General features: G+C 47.2%; 1 protein-coding gene across 1 annotated transcript in view; it reads left to right on the top strand.

Moving 5' to 3' along the window:
- Positions 1 to 9,105, top strand: part of WDR72 (WD repeat domain 72) — a gene marked incomplete at its 5' end in the record, with an annotated part of 75,472 nt that extends 66,367 nt beyond the window's left edge. The window contains one exon of the mRNA XM_080980330.1: positions 8,592 to 9,105. Within this exon, the coding sequence (XP_080836456.1) occupies positions 8,592 to 8,647 (56 nt within the window). The 3' untranslated portion in view covers positions 8,648 to 9,105. The remainder of the gene's footprint in view (positions 1 to 8,591) is intronic.
- Between the last annotated feature and the right edge of the window lie 7,885 nt (positions 9,106 to 16,990).

The following is a 16,990-nucleotide window of genomic DNA, read 5'->3' as shown; positions in this document are numbered from 1 at the left end:
TGCCCTCAATCTTTCCCAACAGCAGGGTCTTTTCCAGGGAGTCTTCTCTTCTCATGATGTGGCCAAAGTATTGGAGCCTCAGCTTCACAATCTGTCCTTCCAGTGACCACTCAGGGCTGATTTCCTCAAGAATGGATGCGTTTGATCTTCTTGCAGTCCATGGGACTATTAAGAGTCTCCTCCAGCACCATAATTCAAAAGCATCAGTTCTTCGGCGATCAGCCTTCTTTATGGTCCAGCTCTCACTTCCATACATCACTATTGGGAAAACCATGGCTTTAACTATACGGACCTTTGTTGGCAAGGTGATGTCTCTGCCATAAGAATTAGTGATAGACTCAAGATGAGAAGCTGGATGGATCAGATAGTGATCTCTTCTTTCCCAGAAAAAAAGGACCAGGGCGCTGTTCAACTATCAATCATGCTGCTCTTGAGAAAATTTAATGGGAAGCAGTATTGTTGCATTTCTCTTTTCCTCCAGATCAGCAACTACTATATTTCTCCTTCTCCTTCTTCTCACATCCATCTTTGGATAGATGCCAAGCTCTCTCCATTGTTTCATCTCTTGTCACATGTCCTGCATATGTCCATTTTAACTTCCCACTACATCTCCAACTTTTGATCTTTGTCATATCCATTTATTATCTTTTCCATCTTTTAATGATCTTTCTTAGCTGGCCTGTTCTATGACATGCTGTGCTGTTCTTAAGCTTTCACGTTTCTCTGTGTCATGGTCCAGTTCTCCACTCCATCTCAGATAAAATGCGCATATCAAACACTTTAGCTTTCAAATATAAGGTTATAGATATATTTTTTGATATAAAGCTAAATTTTCCAACAGCTGCTCGTGATTATTTTAGTCTCCTATTTATTTCTGCTGTTTGCGCTTCTCTTTCCAATGCGACCTTTTCCCTAATATTATTTTCCTAATATTTTAATAAAGGGAGAGGGGAAAATCTCCTGGAGCATCCCATGGGCTGATATATATTTGTGCACAAAGTACTGAAGTTATGACATGTCCCTCCTTTGACCCAATCGGCCAGGGCTGTATTCCGGAGAATTTGCAGAGTGCTGTCTCTCACTCACGAAAGGGCTAAGCAGCCTTGTCCATCCATTCCCTCCCCCCTGCCCTGCTGCCACCAATATATTTTCTTCTCCTACATCTTTGTGTGCCAATCTGTGAACCATAAGCTGAGTTCTGTCAGCTTAGTTAAAAGCTCCCCAAATCTAGCCACGCATGTGTGCTGCTGAGAGGGCAGCTGCTGAGCGGCCTGATCCTTCCCCAAGGAGCACTGCTGAGATTTAATTTTCAGTGAAAGGGTGCAGCAGCCTGAAATCCATGTCAGGTCCCTGAAGTCATCTCAGACCCCACCTCAGGCTGTGGGCTACACGATTGGATTTCAGAGCACGGGATTCTCCAGGAGGGAGGTGAAAAGGAGCCTTCCACCATTTACCTGCTCTGAGCGGGGCTTGGTTTCTAGCGCTGCCCAGGAATGCAGGAGGAACAACTCTTCTTGTGCAATAATAATAATAATAATAATAATAATAATAATAATAATCATTTATTATTTATACCCCGCCCATCCAGCTGGGTTTCCCCAGCCACTCTGTGTGGCTTCCAACCAAATATTAAAAACAATACAGTGGTACCTCGGGTTAAGAACTTAATTCGTTCTGGAGGTCTGTTCTTAACCTGAAACTGTTCGTAACCTGAAGCACCACTTTAGCTAATGGGGCCTCCCACTGCTGCCGTGCCACTGCTGCATGATTTCTGTTCTCATCCTGAAACAAAGTTCTTAACCCGAGGTAATATTTCTGGGTTAGCGGAGTCTGTAACCTGAAGCGTATGTGTCAGGGCTGCCTCAAGTCTCAGCTCACAAAAGACCAACGCCTTTCTTTTCTTATATACAAAGGTGTTTATTGCAGTTCATTGTTTGCTTCAGATCCGAGGCGCGCAGCCCTACGTCTGCTAGGCTTAGACCGCTGAAGTCCCTTCTGAATCTGTCCCTGCCCTGCACCAGTTTAAGAGGCTTGCACTGCTGCACCTCTTTCTCTCTTTCCTTTTCCGCAGGGTCTTTCTGCCCGCTGGGGTTTCGCCCCTCCTGGATTCCTCCGACGCGGAATCAGACTGCTCTTGCCCCCTCCTGCGGGCTTTGGGACCTGGCCCCTCCTCCGGGCTCCCTGTACTTCCGCGCGCCTCTACATTTGAACTTGGCGCGCGCCCCCAACCTCTAACTTTCCTTTTGACAGCTACGCTACTCCCTTCACTACTCCCCTCCCCTTCCGGGAGGGTGGCTTGCTCCGACCTCCCTCCTTTCTCTACTGCCGGAGCCGCCTCCCCTGATACACTGGAACCTCCACCCCCTTCGCTGCACTCTGGCGGGGAGGCTGGTCCTGACGCCCAGCTGCCACTTTGGGATCCCCCGCTGGCCCCCTGCTCCTGACAAGTCCCCCCTGGGGCTCCCCTGGCCTTGACCACCGGCGCCCCCTTCTGGGAATCCTCTGATTCGCTGGAAAGACTCATGGAATCTCTAGAGTCATTGTCATCCTCTTCCTCGCTGTCCTGGGATTCATCCCCATCGCTCTCCATCTCCTGCCTACCCTGTGCCTCTGTCCCTGAACCCCTGACAGTATGTAACCTGAAGCATATGTAACCCGAGGTACCACTGTACAGTGTCAGACATTTAAAATTTCCCTAAACAGTTGTCTTTTAAAAGTAAAATAGTTGCTTATTGCCTTGACATCTGGTGGGAGGGCGATCCACAGGGCGGGTGCCACTACCGAGAAGGTCCTCTGCCTGGTTCCCTGTAGCCTCACTTCTCTCAATGAGGGAATCGCCAGAAGGCCCTCGGCGCTGGATCTCAGTGTCTGGGCTGAACGATGGGGGTGGAGATGCTCCTTCAGGTATACTGGACCGAGGCCGTTTAGGGCTTGAAAGGTCAGCACCAACACCTAAGTTAAAGAAGAGCAGGAGCTTCTTCTGAGACTGGCTCAAAAACAATAAAAGTCAGCAATTTGAGGAACAAAAAGAGCATATCCCGTGGCCTCGTTTGGTTGTAACAACGAACAGCCTGCAGTTGCAAATACTCTCCATGATCTGTTTCCCTTTGAAGGAAATGTATATTCTGGCTTTTGATTACCGTATTTTTTGCTCTATAAGACTCACTTTTTCCCTCCTAAAAAGTAAGGGGAAATGTGTGTGCGTCTTATGGAGCGAATGCAGGCTGCGCAGCTATCTCAGAAGCCAGAACAGCAAGAGGGATTGCTTCTTTCAATGCGCAGCGATCCCTCTTGCTGTTCTGGCTTCTGAGATTCAGAATAATTTTTTTCTTGTTTTCCTCCTCCAAAAATGAGGTGCGTCTTGTGATCTAGTGCGTCTTATATAGCAGAAAAAAATACGGTATTTCTGCCATTAGCTCCCTTGAAATGGAGCCCATTCCCCCCTCTCTCAGAGATGTGCAGCTTGAAATCCAAGAGGTGTCAGGCCAGCAGCAGAGGAGTTAAGGGAGATTTAGCCCACAGGCAGAGGTGCGCCAGAGAATATGTTTACTGGTGCAGCCTTTCTGCTGCATCTGAGAGCTCTGCCTGGCTTGCTCTCTTTGCAATCATTGCCTTTGCAAGGAGTCATGAATTTCCCCAGCCTTGGCCTCTGTCCATTCCTGCATTTTAAAGAACTTTCCTCCTCCTCCTCGGTCAGGAAACCTCCAGAGACTTTTCTACGGGGCTCGTTGCTTCCCACTGAGAATTTGTAGCTTGGTTGCCATGGCGACATCGTATTTCTCCAAGAATTGCTCATATTGATCCGTGGACAGGCGTAAATGGACAGGCGAGAGTGAAGAATAGAGAGGGCGGCTGGGAGTCCTCTAATGTGGCCAGAGGTTATGGGGCTGGAAATCAGCTCATAGCCAGCATCTAGAGAGAGAGAGAAAGGGACAGCTTCATTTCATTTCAGGGTTTTGTTTTCACACTCTGTGCGATTGTCGACTTTCCCCCATTGACTGACCGGGGGGGGGAGGGATGACGACTTGTTAGTCGCCTTGTCACGCCAGATCTTCAGCGCTTGCCCTGACACAGCTGTCAGCCTCCCCTTGCCGGGCAGTTTGGGGACCCGCAACAAAGACCCGGGGACATGAATTATTTATTGCCGCTTGTAGGGATGGAATTATGTGATAAGAAATTGAGACACTTCTGACAGAAGCCCTTGTTTGAAAAGAGAGGTCTGGAGAGAGGAGCCCAGGTCCTTTTTGTTGCCTGCCTCTTAATCTTTGGGCAAGCAAAAGCCCAGCAGTGCCGGGAAGATGGGAAGGGTGCCCAACAGGGGCTGCCCATCCTGCTTCACTGCCGGAGGTGAAACGGGAACTTGCCAACCCCCCTCTGACCCCTGTGCCAAAGCCGTGCTTTCCAGGGTGGCGTAGTGCGACTCATGCAACACGTTGGCAATTAATATACACTGAACAGTAATTATACATACTTTATCAACCTTCTGAGAAAAATACAAAACATTAAACAAAACCACAAAGACTTGCGAACTACCCAGCCTAAAATGATGTCTGGTTTCAATAGATTTTTCAAATGCTTCAGTCTTTTAGATAAGTTCATGAAGATAACAATGAAAGGTAAGTTCGGTGATATTCACAACACCAAGAAATGCTAGTAGAATTGTAGATAGATGTTGATAAAGTTGTAGACAATGAAGTTGTAGATGATAGGATGCCGGCGTTTTGCACCTGTTTTGCCCTGGCAGTCCAAGTAATCAAAAGGCCGCTGTTCGCCCCCCATGGGGCCCTTTAACTGGGGCCTGCAGGTAGCACTCTCCCAAGATAGTTTTCCAGGCTTCTTCAGTGGTCTAATCTCAAAGTCTTGGTATGTATATTTATATTCAATCTTATAGAGAATACTCTTTCTTATCTTAAGCTTAAGAGACTGATTTGCTTCCAGGGTGGCGTGACTGCAGCTTCTGGGTGCCCTGCTGTGCCATGGGAGAAGTGAGGAGAAGGGGCAGCCAGGATTAGATCTCTGCTGAACCCACCACCGCCACTTCTCTTTGCTTCTCTGGATGTGGCAGGGGCGGGCAGGGCAGTGTCCCCGCAGGATTCTACCACTGGAGGTGGCTGCTTCAGTCCATTTCAGGCCAGCCCTGATGCCGAAATCTCTTTGCCCTCAAAAGCAAAGCTTGGCTAAATGAGAAGTTACCTTAAGCAACCAACAGTACCTGGTTGGCCGCTGGGTGCTGACTAGCAAGCTGCGCGTTTTACTGCCCCATAGCTGAGCTGATCCTCATTGCAGGGTTACCTGAGCCTCACATGCCTCCTCCCCTCCTCCACAGGGGCCTCATCCAGATCATCATCCCAGATGTGGAGGTGCCTCAGGGGCTACCCCAAGGCAGCCACTCCTTCCCCAAGCATCCTTTCAGGCTGAGCTCCTAAACAGCTGGCACCTTCACCTGACAGGGCAATGACAGGAAGGGGCGCCATAAATTGGGCCACCTCATTTGCTTTGAGTTGCTATCCCCTGACTTGCTGCCAGTAGAGTAAGCATCAAGGTGGCATGTTGCTGGGGCTGCCAGGGCCCTGATTCACACCCCGCTAGGCAGTGCCTGAAGGTGTTGCCACCCAGGGGCATTTGAGATACTGCCCACCTGTTTGCATTTGGCAGGAAAGGGCATGTCCACCATTAGCCTCCAACAGGTGGCTGTGATGTCAGTGCCTTCCCTCCACTGCCAATAATAATACAGTGGTACCTCGGGTTAAGAACTTAATTTGTTCCGGAGGTCCGTTCTTAACCTGAAACTGTTCTTAACCTGAAGCACCACTTTAGCTAATGGGGCCTCCCGCTGCGGCCCGATTTCTGTTCTCATCCTGAAGCAAAGTTCTTAACCTGAGGTACTATTTCTGGGTTAGCGGAGTCTGTAACCTGAAGCGTCTGTAACCTGAAGCGTATGTAACCCGAGGTAGCACTGTAATTATTATTATTATTATTATTATTATTATTATTATTATTATTTATTATTATTTCTACCTCACCCATCTGCCTGGGTTTCCCCAGCCACTCTGGGTGGCTTTCAACAGAACATTAAAAACAGAATAAAACTTCAAACATTAAAAACTTCCCTAAAGAGAGCTGCCTTCAGATGTCTTCTAAAAGTCGGATTGTGGTTTATTTCCTTGACATCTGATGGGAGGGTGTACCACAGGGCAGGCGCCACTACTGAGAAGGCCCTCTGCCTGGTTCCCTGTAACCTCACTTCTCATAGTGAGGGAACCACCAGAAAGCCCTTGGAGCTGGACCTCAGTGTCCGGGCTGAACGATGGGTTCCAATAGCAAGGAATTGCAAGTGAGGAGCAGGCTGTGTTCCATTCAGGCCCTGCTTGTGTGCTTCATCCCTTAGGGGCATCTGGTTGGGGCAGACTGAAGCAGCCATCTTGGGTGAAGGAACCCCATGGGGTGGCGCCCATCCCTTCCCAGCTGCTGCGGCCAGAATTGCAAGGCACCAACAGCTTCCACCAAAATCTTGTGGAGCTATCTCAAGTCTTCCGCAAGATCTCACAAGAGTTCCATGAGATTTCATTGGAAGCCTCCTCCACCACCATGTGATGCTAGTGAGGTTTTGGTGGTGCTGGTGGCACCTTCCCATTTCACAGGTGGTGGAACAGGATGGTCCACCTCTAGAACTGGGCGTGACACTCTGAATGACCACTGAATCAGCTAAACACAGTGAAGGCAGACACTGCAAATAAGAACATGATCTTCAGATAAAGCATTATCTGCCTAGGAAGGCAACAGCCTGCTGGAACGAAAAGGTCTCCACTAGCCAGATGTCCAGAACTCCACTGTGGGACACAGAGGAGCCCCCCCTCCATGTTATCTTTAATGAGTTGGCAGGCTGGTCAGGGGAGAGGGAGACCTTCAAAGGACCTTGCTTTGGAAATGTTGGTCAACAAGCAAGAGAAGATTAATGGGCTGAAAGGGGCATGTCTTGCAAACAAAAAGCAGGCATGACACATTTTAGGAATTTTAGGAGAAGGAGTTCCTGCCAAGGAGAATTGTCATGACAGCTTGGACCTTGCAAGGCCAGCTGTAGCCTTTGAACCAAATGAACTGGCGCAAGAGCAGAGATGGAGGGGTATTCAGTATAAACTCATGGAAGTTAATTCCATGCAAATAGAATTTCCATGGTCAGAGGCAGTATCAACGCAAGTGCCAGGGGCAGGGCGAAAATCAGGGGTTGGTCATCATCACCTTCAGGCCTTGCATGTAAGCTTCAGTGGGAACCATATGAGTGGCCACTGTGAACAACAGAATTCTGGGCTAGGCTGACCATTAATCTTATGGCTGTTAGCCACAGTGGGTATGGATCACCTCCATTTGCAGGAGATGCTGTGAGCAGGCAGTGGAAAAGAGAGCTCTTGCCTTCTTCATCTGCTGCTTAGAATTGTAGCATTGGAAGGTGACCATGAGGATCATCTAGTCCAGCTCCCTGAAATGTAGGAATCTTTTCCCCAATGTGGGGCTCGAACCCACAGCTATGAGATTAAGAGTCTCTTGCTCCACCAGTTGAGCTATCCAAGGTACCCCTAGTAGCATCTGACTGTTCTCTGGCTGATGATGGACCTTTGGTCTGATTCAATAAGGGGCACTTCTCAGTTATTATATATCAATGGGTTTTTTTTTTAATGTTTTCATTTTCCTGTGTGTTAAGCTCTTCAGAAATGGCCAGCCTTACCCATAGCTTGTTTTGAAAATAATAATGAAAACGTCATCACTACCTTTCCTTTGTTGTAAGCCTATCAGCTAAGCAGACAATTCATATGACATTTGAATAATTTGAGGAATGCATAAGGAATGTATCAAGCCGGCATTTCAGTTTGTCACACCCAGGGATTTTGCACAGCATCCAACCAAGTTGAACAATGCATTTGAAACAATAGCCAGATTTTGGTAAATAATGTGCGCCAACCACATAAAGTCAAATGATAATTTGATCTATTGGTATTATCTAGCTTTTCTGTGGAATTTCTGATAATCCAGATAATGTGTCTGCCATCCATCTGTTGGGCTTTGAAATCAATTTGGTCAAGCAATAAATTAATCCAGGATTTATCTGTGATCCTGACCCATCAGATCCCATAGGCTACAGTAAAGCAATTAAAAAGTTGAGGAGTCTATTAACCATTGTCCCACCCTTTTGCCACGTACCACTCCATTCACCGTTGCGTGGCTTTTTGCCTCTGCAGGTGACCTAATTTCAGGTCTTGACCTCTAGAGTGAGGGGGAAAGATTCACACACAAACACTTCTTAAGCTGGACTTTCCTTGCCCCTCCATTTTCTAGGTACATGAGAGGTGAGAAGTTGCGCAGATACCAGTCTGTGGTATGGAGGGGTGTGTGTGTGTGTGTGTGTGTGTGTGTGTTGTTTTGGGCCACAACACTGTAAAATTTATCCAAGGCTTAATTTCTGCAGATGTTTGTTAAAGGTTATTAAAATGTGTTGTTCTAAAGTCAAGTGTGTGCCAGCATGTGCGTAGGAACCTTTTAAAAACATGCAAAATGGATCAGAAGGTTTTTTTAAATGTGGCATTTTTGTTTTGCAGATGAGAAGAAGTCGCATCCTTGGCTGTTCAAGGTGTGTTCTTGCAAACTGTGTTAGAGGTCGGTCACACCCTCCTAAGGAAGGCAGAAGATGGAGAATTGTAGCAAAAGTGGAAATTCACGCTGTGTTTTGGTGTGGCTGCCTATTTCTTGGGCTTTGAATTAACCATATTTCACGGCACCTTCTGATCCTTCCATGCCTCCACTCCCCATCCCTCTCCCCATTACTACATTTACCCTAAATTACCAGGGCAGAGTTCCTGTTTCTGCTGAGGACAACATGTACTATTTTTCTCCCCATTTACTTTCAACTTTTCATTATTTAGGCACCCCACTCCCCCTCCTTAAAAAAGGCAATGGTGAGACAGTGCTAAGATGTTTGAACCATATGACAATGCAAAAGTGTTTATCTGAGTTTACCACACACACAAAAGTTTTCAGTGTGAGCTGCTTTGGATCATTATGTTTGCGCCCCAAAGGCACAAAAATAAAAACAGAATTTCAAGGAGAACATCAGTGTCATTGGAAGCCTTGGAGATCTCTTGTGAGAAATGCAGTTTCAGAACCAACACCTGATTTTGCATGTTTTATTTTATAAAGGTATCTGTATTAGTCTTATATGCAGAAATAAATTTGTTAGGTTTTTAAGGTGCCATAAGACTTTGTTATTTATAAAGGTCAGCGATGGTGCATTCACATTTCCTCTATCTTCATAGCAACCACCCTGTTTCAGAATCTGCTGTTTTTAAAACTTTGAGTAACTGGGCAACCTGTCCTTCTGAATATCAGTTGCAATTGTGGGGCCTCCTTGAACTCATGGCACTTCTTATTGGCTTTTCTTGGGGCATCTGGGAGCTGGACTAGACGGGCCCCCATTAGCCTGACCCAGCTGCCAGGCTGTTCTTAGAAGAAAGATCTGATACAGAAGTTTGATTTGAGTTTAAATAAAGTATTGTTGCAAAAGTTGTGTGCCACCCCTACTCTCTGCAAGATTCCTGGGGGTACCAGACGCTCACCCAGGGTCTGTGTTCCTTTGGAGAATTGAGACACGGTGGAGACTGTTGTAGCTTTAATAATTATGGTTTATTCATCTTTGCCAATGGCAAAGCATTGCCAATGGCTTTCAGTGGTCCTGTATTGTTTCTTAATGACCCTAGTTTGGCCAGCTCGCTTTGCATAGGCTAGCTCAGGAATTCCTCTGCAGCTTGTATTTCTCCCTTCACACCCCAAATAATCAAAATCCTACAATTTATTAATTTCTAGGTTTAGGGAGGTTTCCCCTCACCTATAACGGTATATTTTGAGGGAATTCAATGGAGTGCTAAGGAGATTGGTCCAACACAAACATTTCTCCTTCCCTTCCCTCTCCTCCCCTAACGTACTGTTCTGGGGTTTCTTCTAAGACCCCCTCAAAGCCAATTTAGGTGGGGCAGAAGTGGGAGAGGGTGGGGAACCTCATTGTGCTATCAGAAGTCCTTGTATGGGCTTCCACTGGTGAGGTCATTTAGTTGAATTTGGGCCCTGGTCTCTGACCAAGGCAATGCATAATATATGAAAAGCACAACGCTCCGTTCCAAAGGCAGTCCTTCCCTGGTGCTAAGAATCCATCAGGCAGGGCAGTGGCCAAGTCACAACTGGCAGTTGTCCACAGTGTTCTTGGGCGTTGTGGAAATAATTACATTGATGCAACATCGTGTTTCACAGCTTGCTTTTAATTTTACATCCCAGCCATTTGGCAACAATGCTTTGGAATGCTTCCTGCAGAGGTGGCCCAGCTCCAGCCACTGCAGGGGGCTGCCATAATTCAGGCCGTGTGTGAGCTTTCTGTGCACCCGAGAAAAGTAGGCAGGTTGGCTGGCTGCAGCAACAGCAACCTCAAGAACCAAGAGAGAGGTGCAGGTCATGGCTGCTGCTCATAAGATGAGGGCAAAAGTGGCTGAGACCAGACCCCATTGGCTAATGAGTGTCTGAATGCTACCTATCAGGAATTCATTGCTACCTTATTACCAGCTCAGTGTGTTTGTTCTTTGTCCTAACTAATAGATGCTGTAAATGTTTGATTCATGTTACCTTTTAATATGAGAATGTTAGGAAATGTTCCTGAACATAATCTCAACCAGATTGATTTCCTATGAAAAATTAATAGCTGACTAGAGGACAGTAATATGGGGTGGGGAGAACATCAGCCCTCATTATATCCAGACTTCATCTGATTTTCATCAAGGCTAGAGATCATGTTGCATGTTGTTGCCCTGTTTAGGAAAGGCAAGGAGGTCTCTTATCCACTGGCCAAAGCCCAAAGTGTATACAAAACGCCATTGTGGATCAATGCAGGATGGAACACCAGATTAAAAGATTGAAGGGAGGGGAAAGTGGAGCTGAACATTCATGAGGTTGGCATAAAGGTAAAGATAAAGGGACCCCTGACCATTAGGTCTAGTCGTGGCCGACTCTGGGGTTGTGGCGCTCATCTCGCTTTATTGGCCAAGGGAGCCGCCATACAGCTTCCGGGTCATGTGGCCAGCATGACTAAGTCGCTTCTGGCTAACCAGAGCAGCACACGGAAACGCCGTTTACCTTCCCACCGGAGCAGTACCTGTTTATCTACTTGCACTTTGACGTGCTTTTGAACTGGTAGGTGGGCAGGAGCTCAGACCGAGCAATGGGAGCTCACCCCATTGCGGGGATTCGAACTGCCGACCTTCTGATCGGCAAGCCCTAGGTGTGGTTTAACCCACAGCACCACCCGCGTCCCTGAAGTTGGCATAGCCAGGAGCAAATACCTTGACTTCAGAACCCGAGGCATTTCATTGCAATCCAGACAGCAGCTGATTTTTTGGGGTGTGCCTGAAAATGCTTTGGTTCAAAGAATATCTCATTAATATGAACCAATCACTAGAGGAGGGAGGTCAAAATAGGACAAGATGGAAGCTAAGCAGCAGAGCACCTGATCTACATGCAGATGGACAAAGTTCCTTCCCAAGAAGCATTTCCGGTTGAAAGGCACTCAGGGAGAGCAGCATATTGGTGGGCAAGGGATCTCCTCTCTGCCTGAGATCCCAGAAAGGTCACTACAAGACAGAAGACAAAAATACTGAAATGGGTGGGCAAAGATTTGAGTAGTGGTGTTTGCCAACACCTGAGGCTCACATGCTGGACAGGGGAGAGGCGAGGAGGGTGAACAGAGCCCCCTGTACCAGCCCATCTTCCACTACTGGACAGTGGTGGAGCTAGCTACTCGGGCACCCAGAGTGGTGCACATGCCATGCACCTGGGGGGCAGGTTGAGCTGCCTGGGGGGGGCAATCGGCATGGCAATTGGCGCCCATTGGTGGCAATCAGCGCCCAAGGGGGCGACGTGGCGATCCGCACAGGGGGGATTTTGTCACCCCCTGCGACGACACCTGGGGCACACTGCCCCCACCGCCCCCCTTCCTACGCCCCTGCTACTGGAGCCAAGTGGGGCTGTCCTACCCTGCCTGCCTGCACAGGGGGGAGCCTGGCTGACCCCTGTGGCCTTTGATCGGCAAATCCTCCCTGACCCCTGTGGCATGGAGAGGAGTGCCGGGCCAAGCCATGCTGAAGGTCAGCCCTTGCCCACCCACCTCCATCCATTCGCACCCGTTCACCCTCCAAGCAAGGAGAGAGAGTTGGTTGGACGGCCATTCAGCAATGGTGCTGGGGACACAGTGGCGAGGCCAGGTGAGGTTCTGGGGCCCAGAGACCGCTGGCAGCAGGCAGGGTGGGACAGGTATCCCTGCATGTGGGAACCTGATTCACACACCCCTCGAAATTGTGTGTCTGGGGCCATGGCCCCCCTGCCCCCACTATGCTTCTGGATTTGGACCTGGCATAAGGCCACTTCCTATGCTCTGTGAAGGCCTGGAGAAATCAGGAGGTCGTCTTTCTTGGGTCTTGAAAGGTGATCAGATGGGGTGCCTTCCAGGTGAGCCTCCCAGAGCCACAACCAGGAAGAAGAAGAAGAGAAGAGTTTGGATTTGATATCCTGCTTTATCACTACCCGAAGGAGTCTCAAAGCTGCTAACAATCTCCTTTCCCTTCCTCCCCCACAACAAACACTCTGTGAGGTGAGTGGGGCTGAGAGACTTCAGAGAAGTGTGACTAGCCCAAGGTCACCCAGCAGCTGCATGTGGAGGAGCGGAGATGCAAACCCGGTTCCCCAGATTACGAGTCCACCGCTCTTAACCACTACACCACACTTTATTCTGCCCAGCCTCACCTCTAGCAGCAGGTGGGTCAGAGGAAGGGGGCTACAACTTCTTCTCTTATATATAAATATGTGTATTGATTTGTTAGAAAGAAAAGTACAGTATAAGCTAACAAACCAAAAGAAAACAAGGGATAAAAAATGTAAACCATAAAGCATCACAGCCTAGAAGGACAAAGGTTCAAAGATACAGCACAGCTCCAGAGGGATAAAAACGTATTAGCTCATGCAAAGGTACCCTGTACAAAGAATGAAAGTACCAAGTACCTACCAGGATGGACTGGCAGATGAAACTACTGGACTATGCAGAGATGGCAAGATTAACCAGGAAAATCAGAAACCAGGAGGATCAAAAGATTGGGAAAAATTTATATTATTTGAAAAACCACTGTAAACACTTGAACCTCTTTAGTAGGTTTTTAATAACTCTTTAAATAATTTCTGATACAATGGAGGACAGTAGATTGGATGGACTTATAATATGCAGTTAAAAAGTTACTCAAAGAACCCACAGAGGGGAGGAGGGAAGTCTTGAGATTTGGAAGAATCTTGTGAATTTTTTATTTTATTTTTTTACTATGCATGAATATGAACAAATTTGTAAAACCAAATAAAAATTATTTTAAAAAGAAGAAGAAAGGTATATTAAAATAAGCTTATACTCCATCTGAAAGAGCAGGCTCCAACAAAGGAGGAGTAGATTTTGAAAGTAACAGACTATGCAGAAATGACAGCAGAATTAAGAGATCAAAATGATGAACTCTCTATAGAAGAATGGAGGCCTGTCGTGAACTATTTTTAAAAAAATTAAAGTCAAATGACATCGCAGGCAAGATTTGAGATAGAAGCAGCGGAAGAAAAATGATAAAATAACTAATAGGGAAACATTTTGTAATGGATAAAGATATAATACAGTGGAAAAGGTTTGAGCAGAAACACTGTGGAGGTGGCGGTGGGAGGTTAATTTATGAACAATGTAATTATTATTGTGAAAATGTTTTGGGGGGAATAAGATTATACGACAAAATTCAGCTACCTTTCTGCAGTCCCAGAGGAGACTTGAAAAGCATATTTCGTACTCAGAACTAAGGGAGGGAGGGGGGAGAGAGAGAAAGAAGGAAAGTAGGGCTTAGACAGTCAATTTCTCAGCAGTGTTACCAACATCTCAAACTGATGGTGGCTGGAAATACTTAATCAAAAAGAAAGTTGGGTGGAGGATCTACATTTATTTTTATTTTATTTTTGAAGAGCAAGTATACCTGGGGGGAGAGGGGGCGTTGCCTCACTCTGTACTGAGGCTTCTTCTACCCATCATTTTCGCCATACTTTCCCATTATTATCTGGGTGATGGCAGTGACATATTGAGCATACGTGGCAGTGAGAAAATTGATTTCCCGCAACAGAAATGCTTCCAATTTTCCCAGGGCCATAATTTTATGTCCACAACAAAATAAAAGGGTTATTTTCCTTAAGATGAAGGGAACTGAAATCTTTGATAAAAGCCATGGTAAATGTTGTACTTTCAATTGTGAAAACTACAGTTTTCAGGGACGTTGGAGCCTATCTGGATCGTGAAGAAAAAGCAAACCATACAATTGTGAAAAGATTTGAATCTGTCCTCAGGTATCCCGGCCAATTCACAACTTTTTATATCTGCTAGGTCAACAAATTGAGCAGTGGAAGGAAGGAAGGCCAGTCGTTTAGCCAAGGGACACTCAGTTGCCATCACTCTTGTGTGCTGTAAGCTGTACCAGGATTCGCTTTTCATCAAAAAGCTGTCATGTGGGGTTTTGTGTAATCTTTTAATTTCTAATGGGGAGGTTATCTAGGAGATCTGCATCCAGGCTCCCCATTTCCTCAGAGGCCTCAGTAGCATGGATGGGAGAGCTGGGTGCTCACCTAAGGTACCAAGCTGAGCTCACTGGCTTTTTCTTTTTCTTTTTAACGTACTGTCTGCAGTGAGCTAGGTTAGCTAATGGCTGTTCTGAGCTGAGGGAGGAGTCCCATTGCACTAGTAGTAACCTTTGTGCTGACAGGATGAGTTAGTAGAACACTGCCCTTGAAGTTTATTTGAAATTGCTCTGTTCGTTAGTACAGTTTCCTTGCGCATACTTCAGCGGTGTGTTCAAGTTTTCAGCCCACAGGTCATGTTTCATGCTCCAAAGATTGCATGAACCTGCTGCCCTGGATAGCAAGTTGCTTCTTCCGAGAAACCTGCACCAAAGGAAGCCAGAGAAGGGCAGAGGGAGGCACAAACATTTGGACGCCTTGCTGGAAGTTGTGGAGCAGCTCTGGAGTATCGGAAAGGACATGGAAGAAAACCGTGTAGCAGCACTGCATCTACCTGCGTCGTCATCATCATTATTCTTTATACCTAGCTCCCAACAGATTAAAAACACGATAAAACATCAAACATTAAAAACTTCCCTAAAAACTTGCCTTCAGATGTCTTCTAAAAGTCAAATACAGTGGTACGTCGGATTAAGAACTTAATTCGTTCTGGAGGTCTGTTCTTAACCTGAAACTGTTCTTAACCTGAAGACCACTTTAGCTAATGGGGCCTCCTGCTGCTGCCGTGCCACCGGAGCACGATTTCTGTTCTCATCCTGAAGGAAAGTTCTTAACCCGAGGTACTATTTCTGGGTTAGCAGAGTCTGTAACCTGAAGCGTATGTAACCTGAAGCGTATGTAACCTGAGGTACCACTGTAGTTGTTTATTTCCTTGACATCTGATGGGAGGGCGTTCCACAGGGCAGGCACCACTACTGAGAAGGCCCTCTGGCTGGTTCCCTGTAACCCCACTTCTTACAGTGAGGGAACCACCAGAAGGCCCTCGGCGCTGGACCTCTGTCTGGGCTGAATGATGGCAGTGGAGATGCTCTTTTTCCTGTGATTTCAAGGCATGGATTCCCAAGGTTTTTCGTTTGTTCTGCTGCTTTCCCTGGGAAAACCTTCTGCATATTGCTGCATCAGAACAGGTATCCATCTGCAGAAAACCCAGCTGACATCTGTCCCAATTTAGCAGTAGACCATGGGATTTCCCAGGGAAAGTGGCAGGGCAAAAGAAAAACCTCTCGGACCCGTGCCTAAAAATCACTGACAAATGGAAGTGTGGATGAGCCATGTAATGTCATCATGAGCCCACAAACCATTTATTTAAGCACAGAGGTTTACATTTAACTTTCCTTGACTAGCACTGACTTCTTAAGTTCTCCTTCTGGGTGTGGCAAATGACGGCCTCCTTCAGGCTCCACCCACCATCTCCTGAACCCTGTCCCCCTTGCCCAAAGCCCTCTTGGCCATCCTGCCTGGGTGACATCCACGATCATGATGAATCGTCCCCAACTCTGGCCTCAGATTGTTTTTTAACATTTAATTTAGTTTCTTCCTGTGCTTGGATGAACAGGGCTGCGTTATGGATTTCTGCTCTAATGTACACCAGCAGGTTGGAAGAACAAACCTCAGCAAGCTGTGGAAATTAGAGAGGGTGGATCAATAGAAGGGAAGGTCGTGACCCCGCCTCTGATGCTGTGCACTGGCCAGGGATTTTCTGCCCCTTACAAACCTCTGGCTGCACGCTCTCCATATCCAAGTGAACACCTAGCAGGAAAATCACACCCAATGCCACAGCCCCAGACGTAAAAGGGCAATTGCACCCATATCGCACCCTTGGCTCTCTTGATCAATGTGGAGGTGCATTCCTTCTCCTACAAAACTCCAGCGGGTGCAGAATGCTGCAGCGAGGCTCCTCACGGGGTCTCTGCCATGGGAGCATATTCACCCAGTGCTTTTCCAGCTGCACTGGCTCCCGGTGGAGTACAGGGTCAGATTTAAGGTGCTGTTTTTGACCTTTAAAGCCCTTCACGGCCTAGGACCCTCGTACCTACGGGACCGCCTCTCCTGGTATGCCCCACGGAGACCCTCAAGGTCCATAAATAGCAACACCCTAGTGGTCCCGGGCCCTAAGGAAGTTAGATTAGCTTCAACCAGAGCCAGGGCCTTTTCAACCCTGGCTCTGGCCTGGTGGAACGCTCTGCCTCATGAGACCAGGACCCTGCAGGATCTGATTTCTTTCCGCAGGGAAGACAGAGTTGTTCCGCCTGGCCTTTGGCTTGGAGCCAATTTGATTCCCTCCCCCTCTTTCTTTCTTTTTTTTCTTTTCTCCTCCTGCGAT

The sequence above is a fragment of the Podarcis pityusensis genome (genome assembly GCF_964106645.2).
Source record: "Podarcis pityusensis genome assembly, chromosome: 14".
Taxonomy (NCBI): Eukaryota; Metazoa; Chordata; class Lepidosauria; order Squamata; family Lacertidae; genus Podarcis; species Podarcis pityusensis.
The sequence above is the reverse complement of the archived record's forward strand: the minus strand, read 5'-3'. Positions and strand labels throughout refer to the sequence as shown.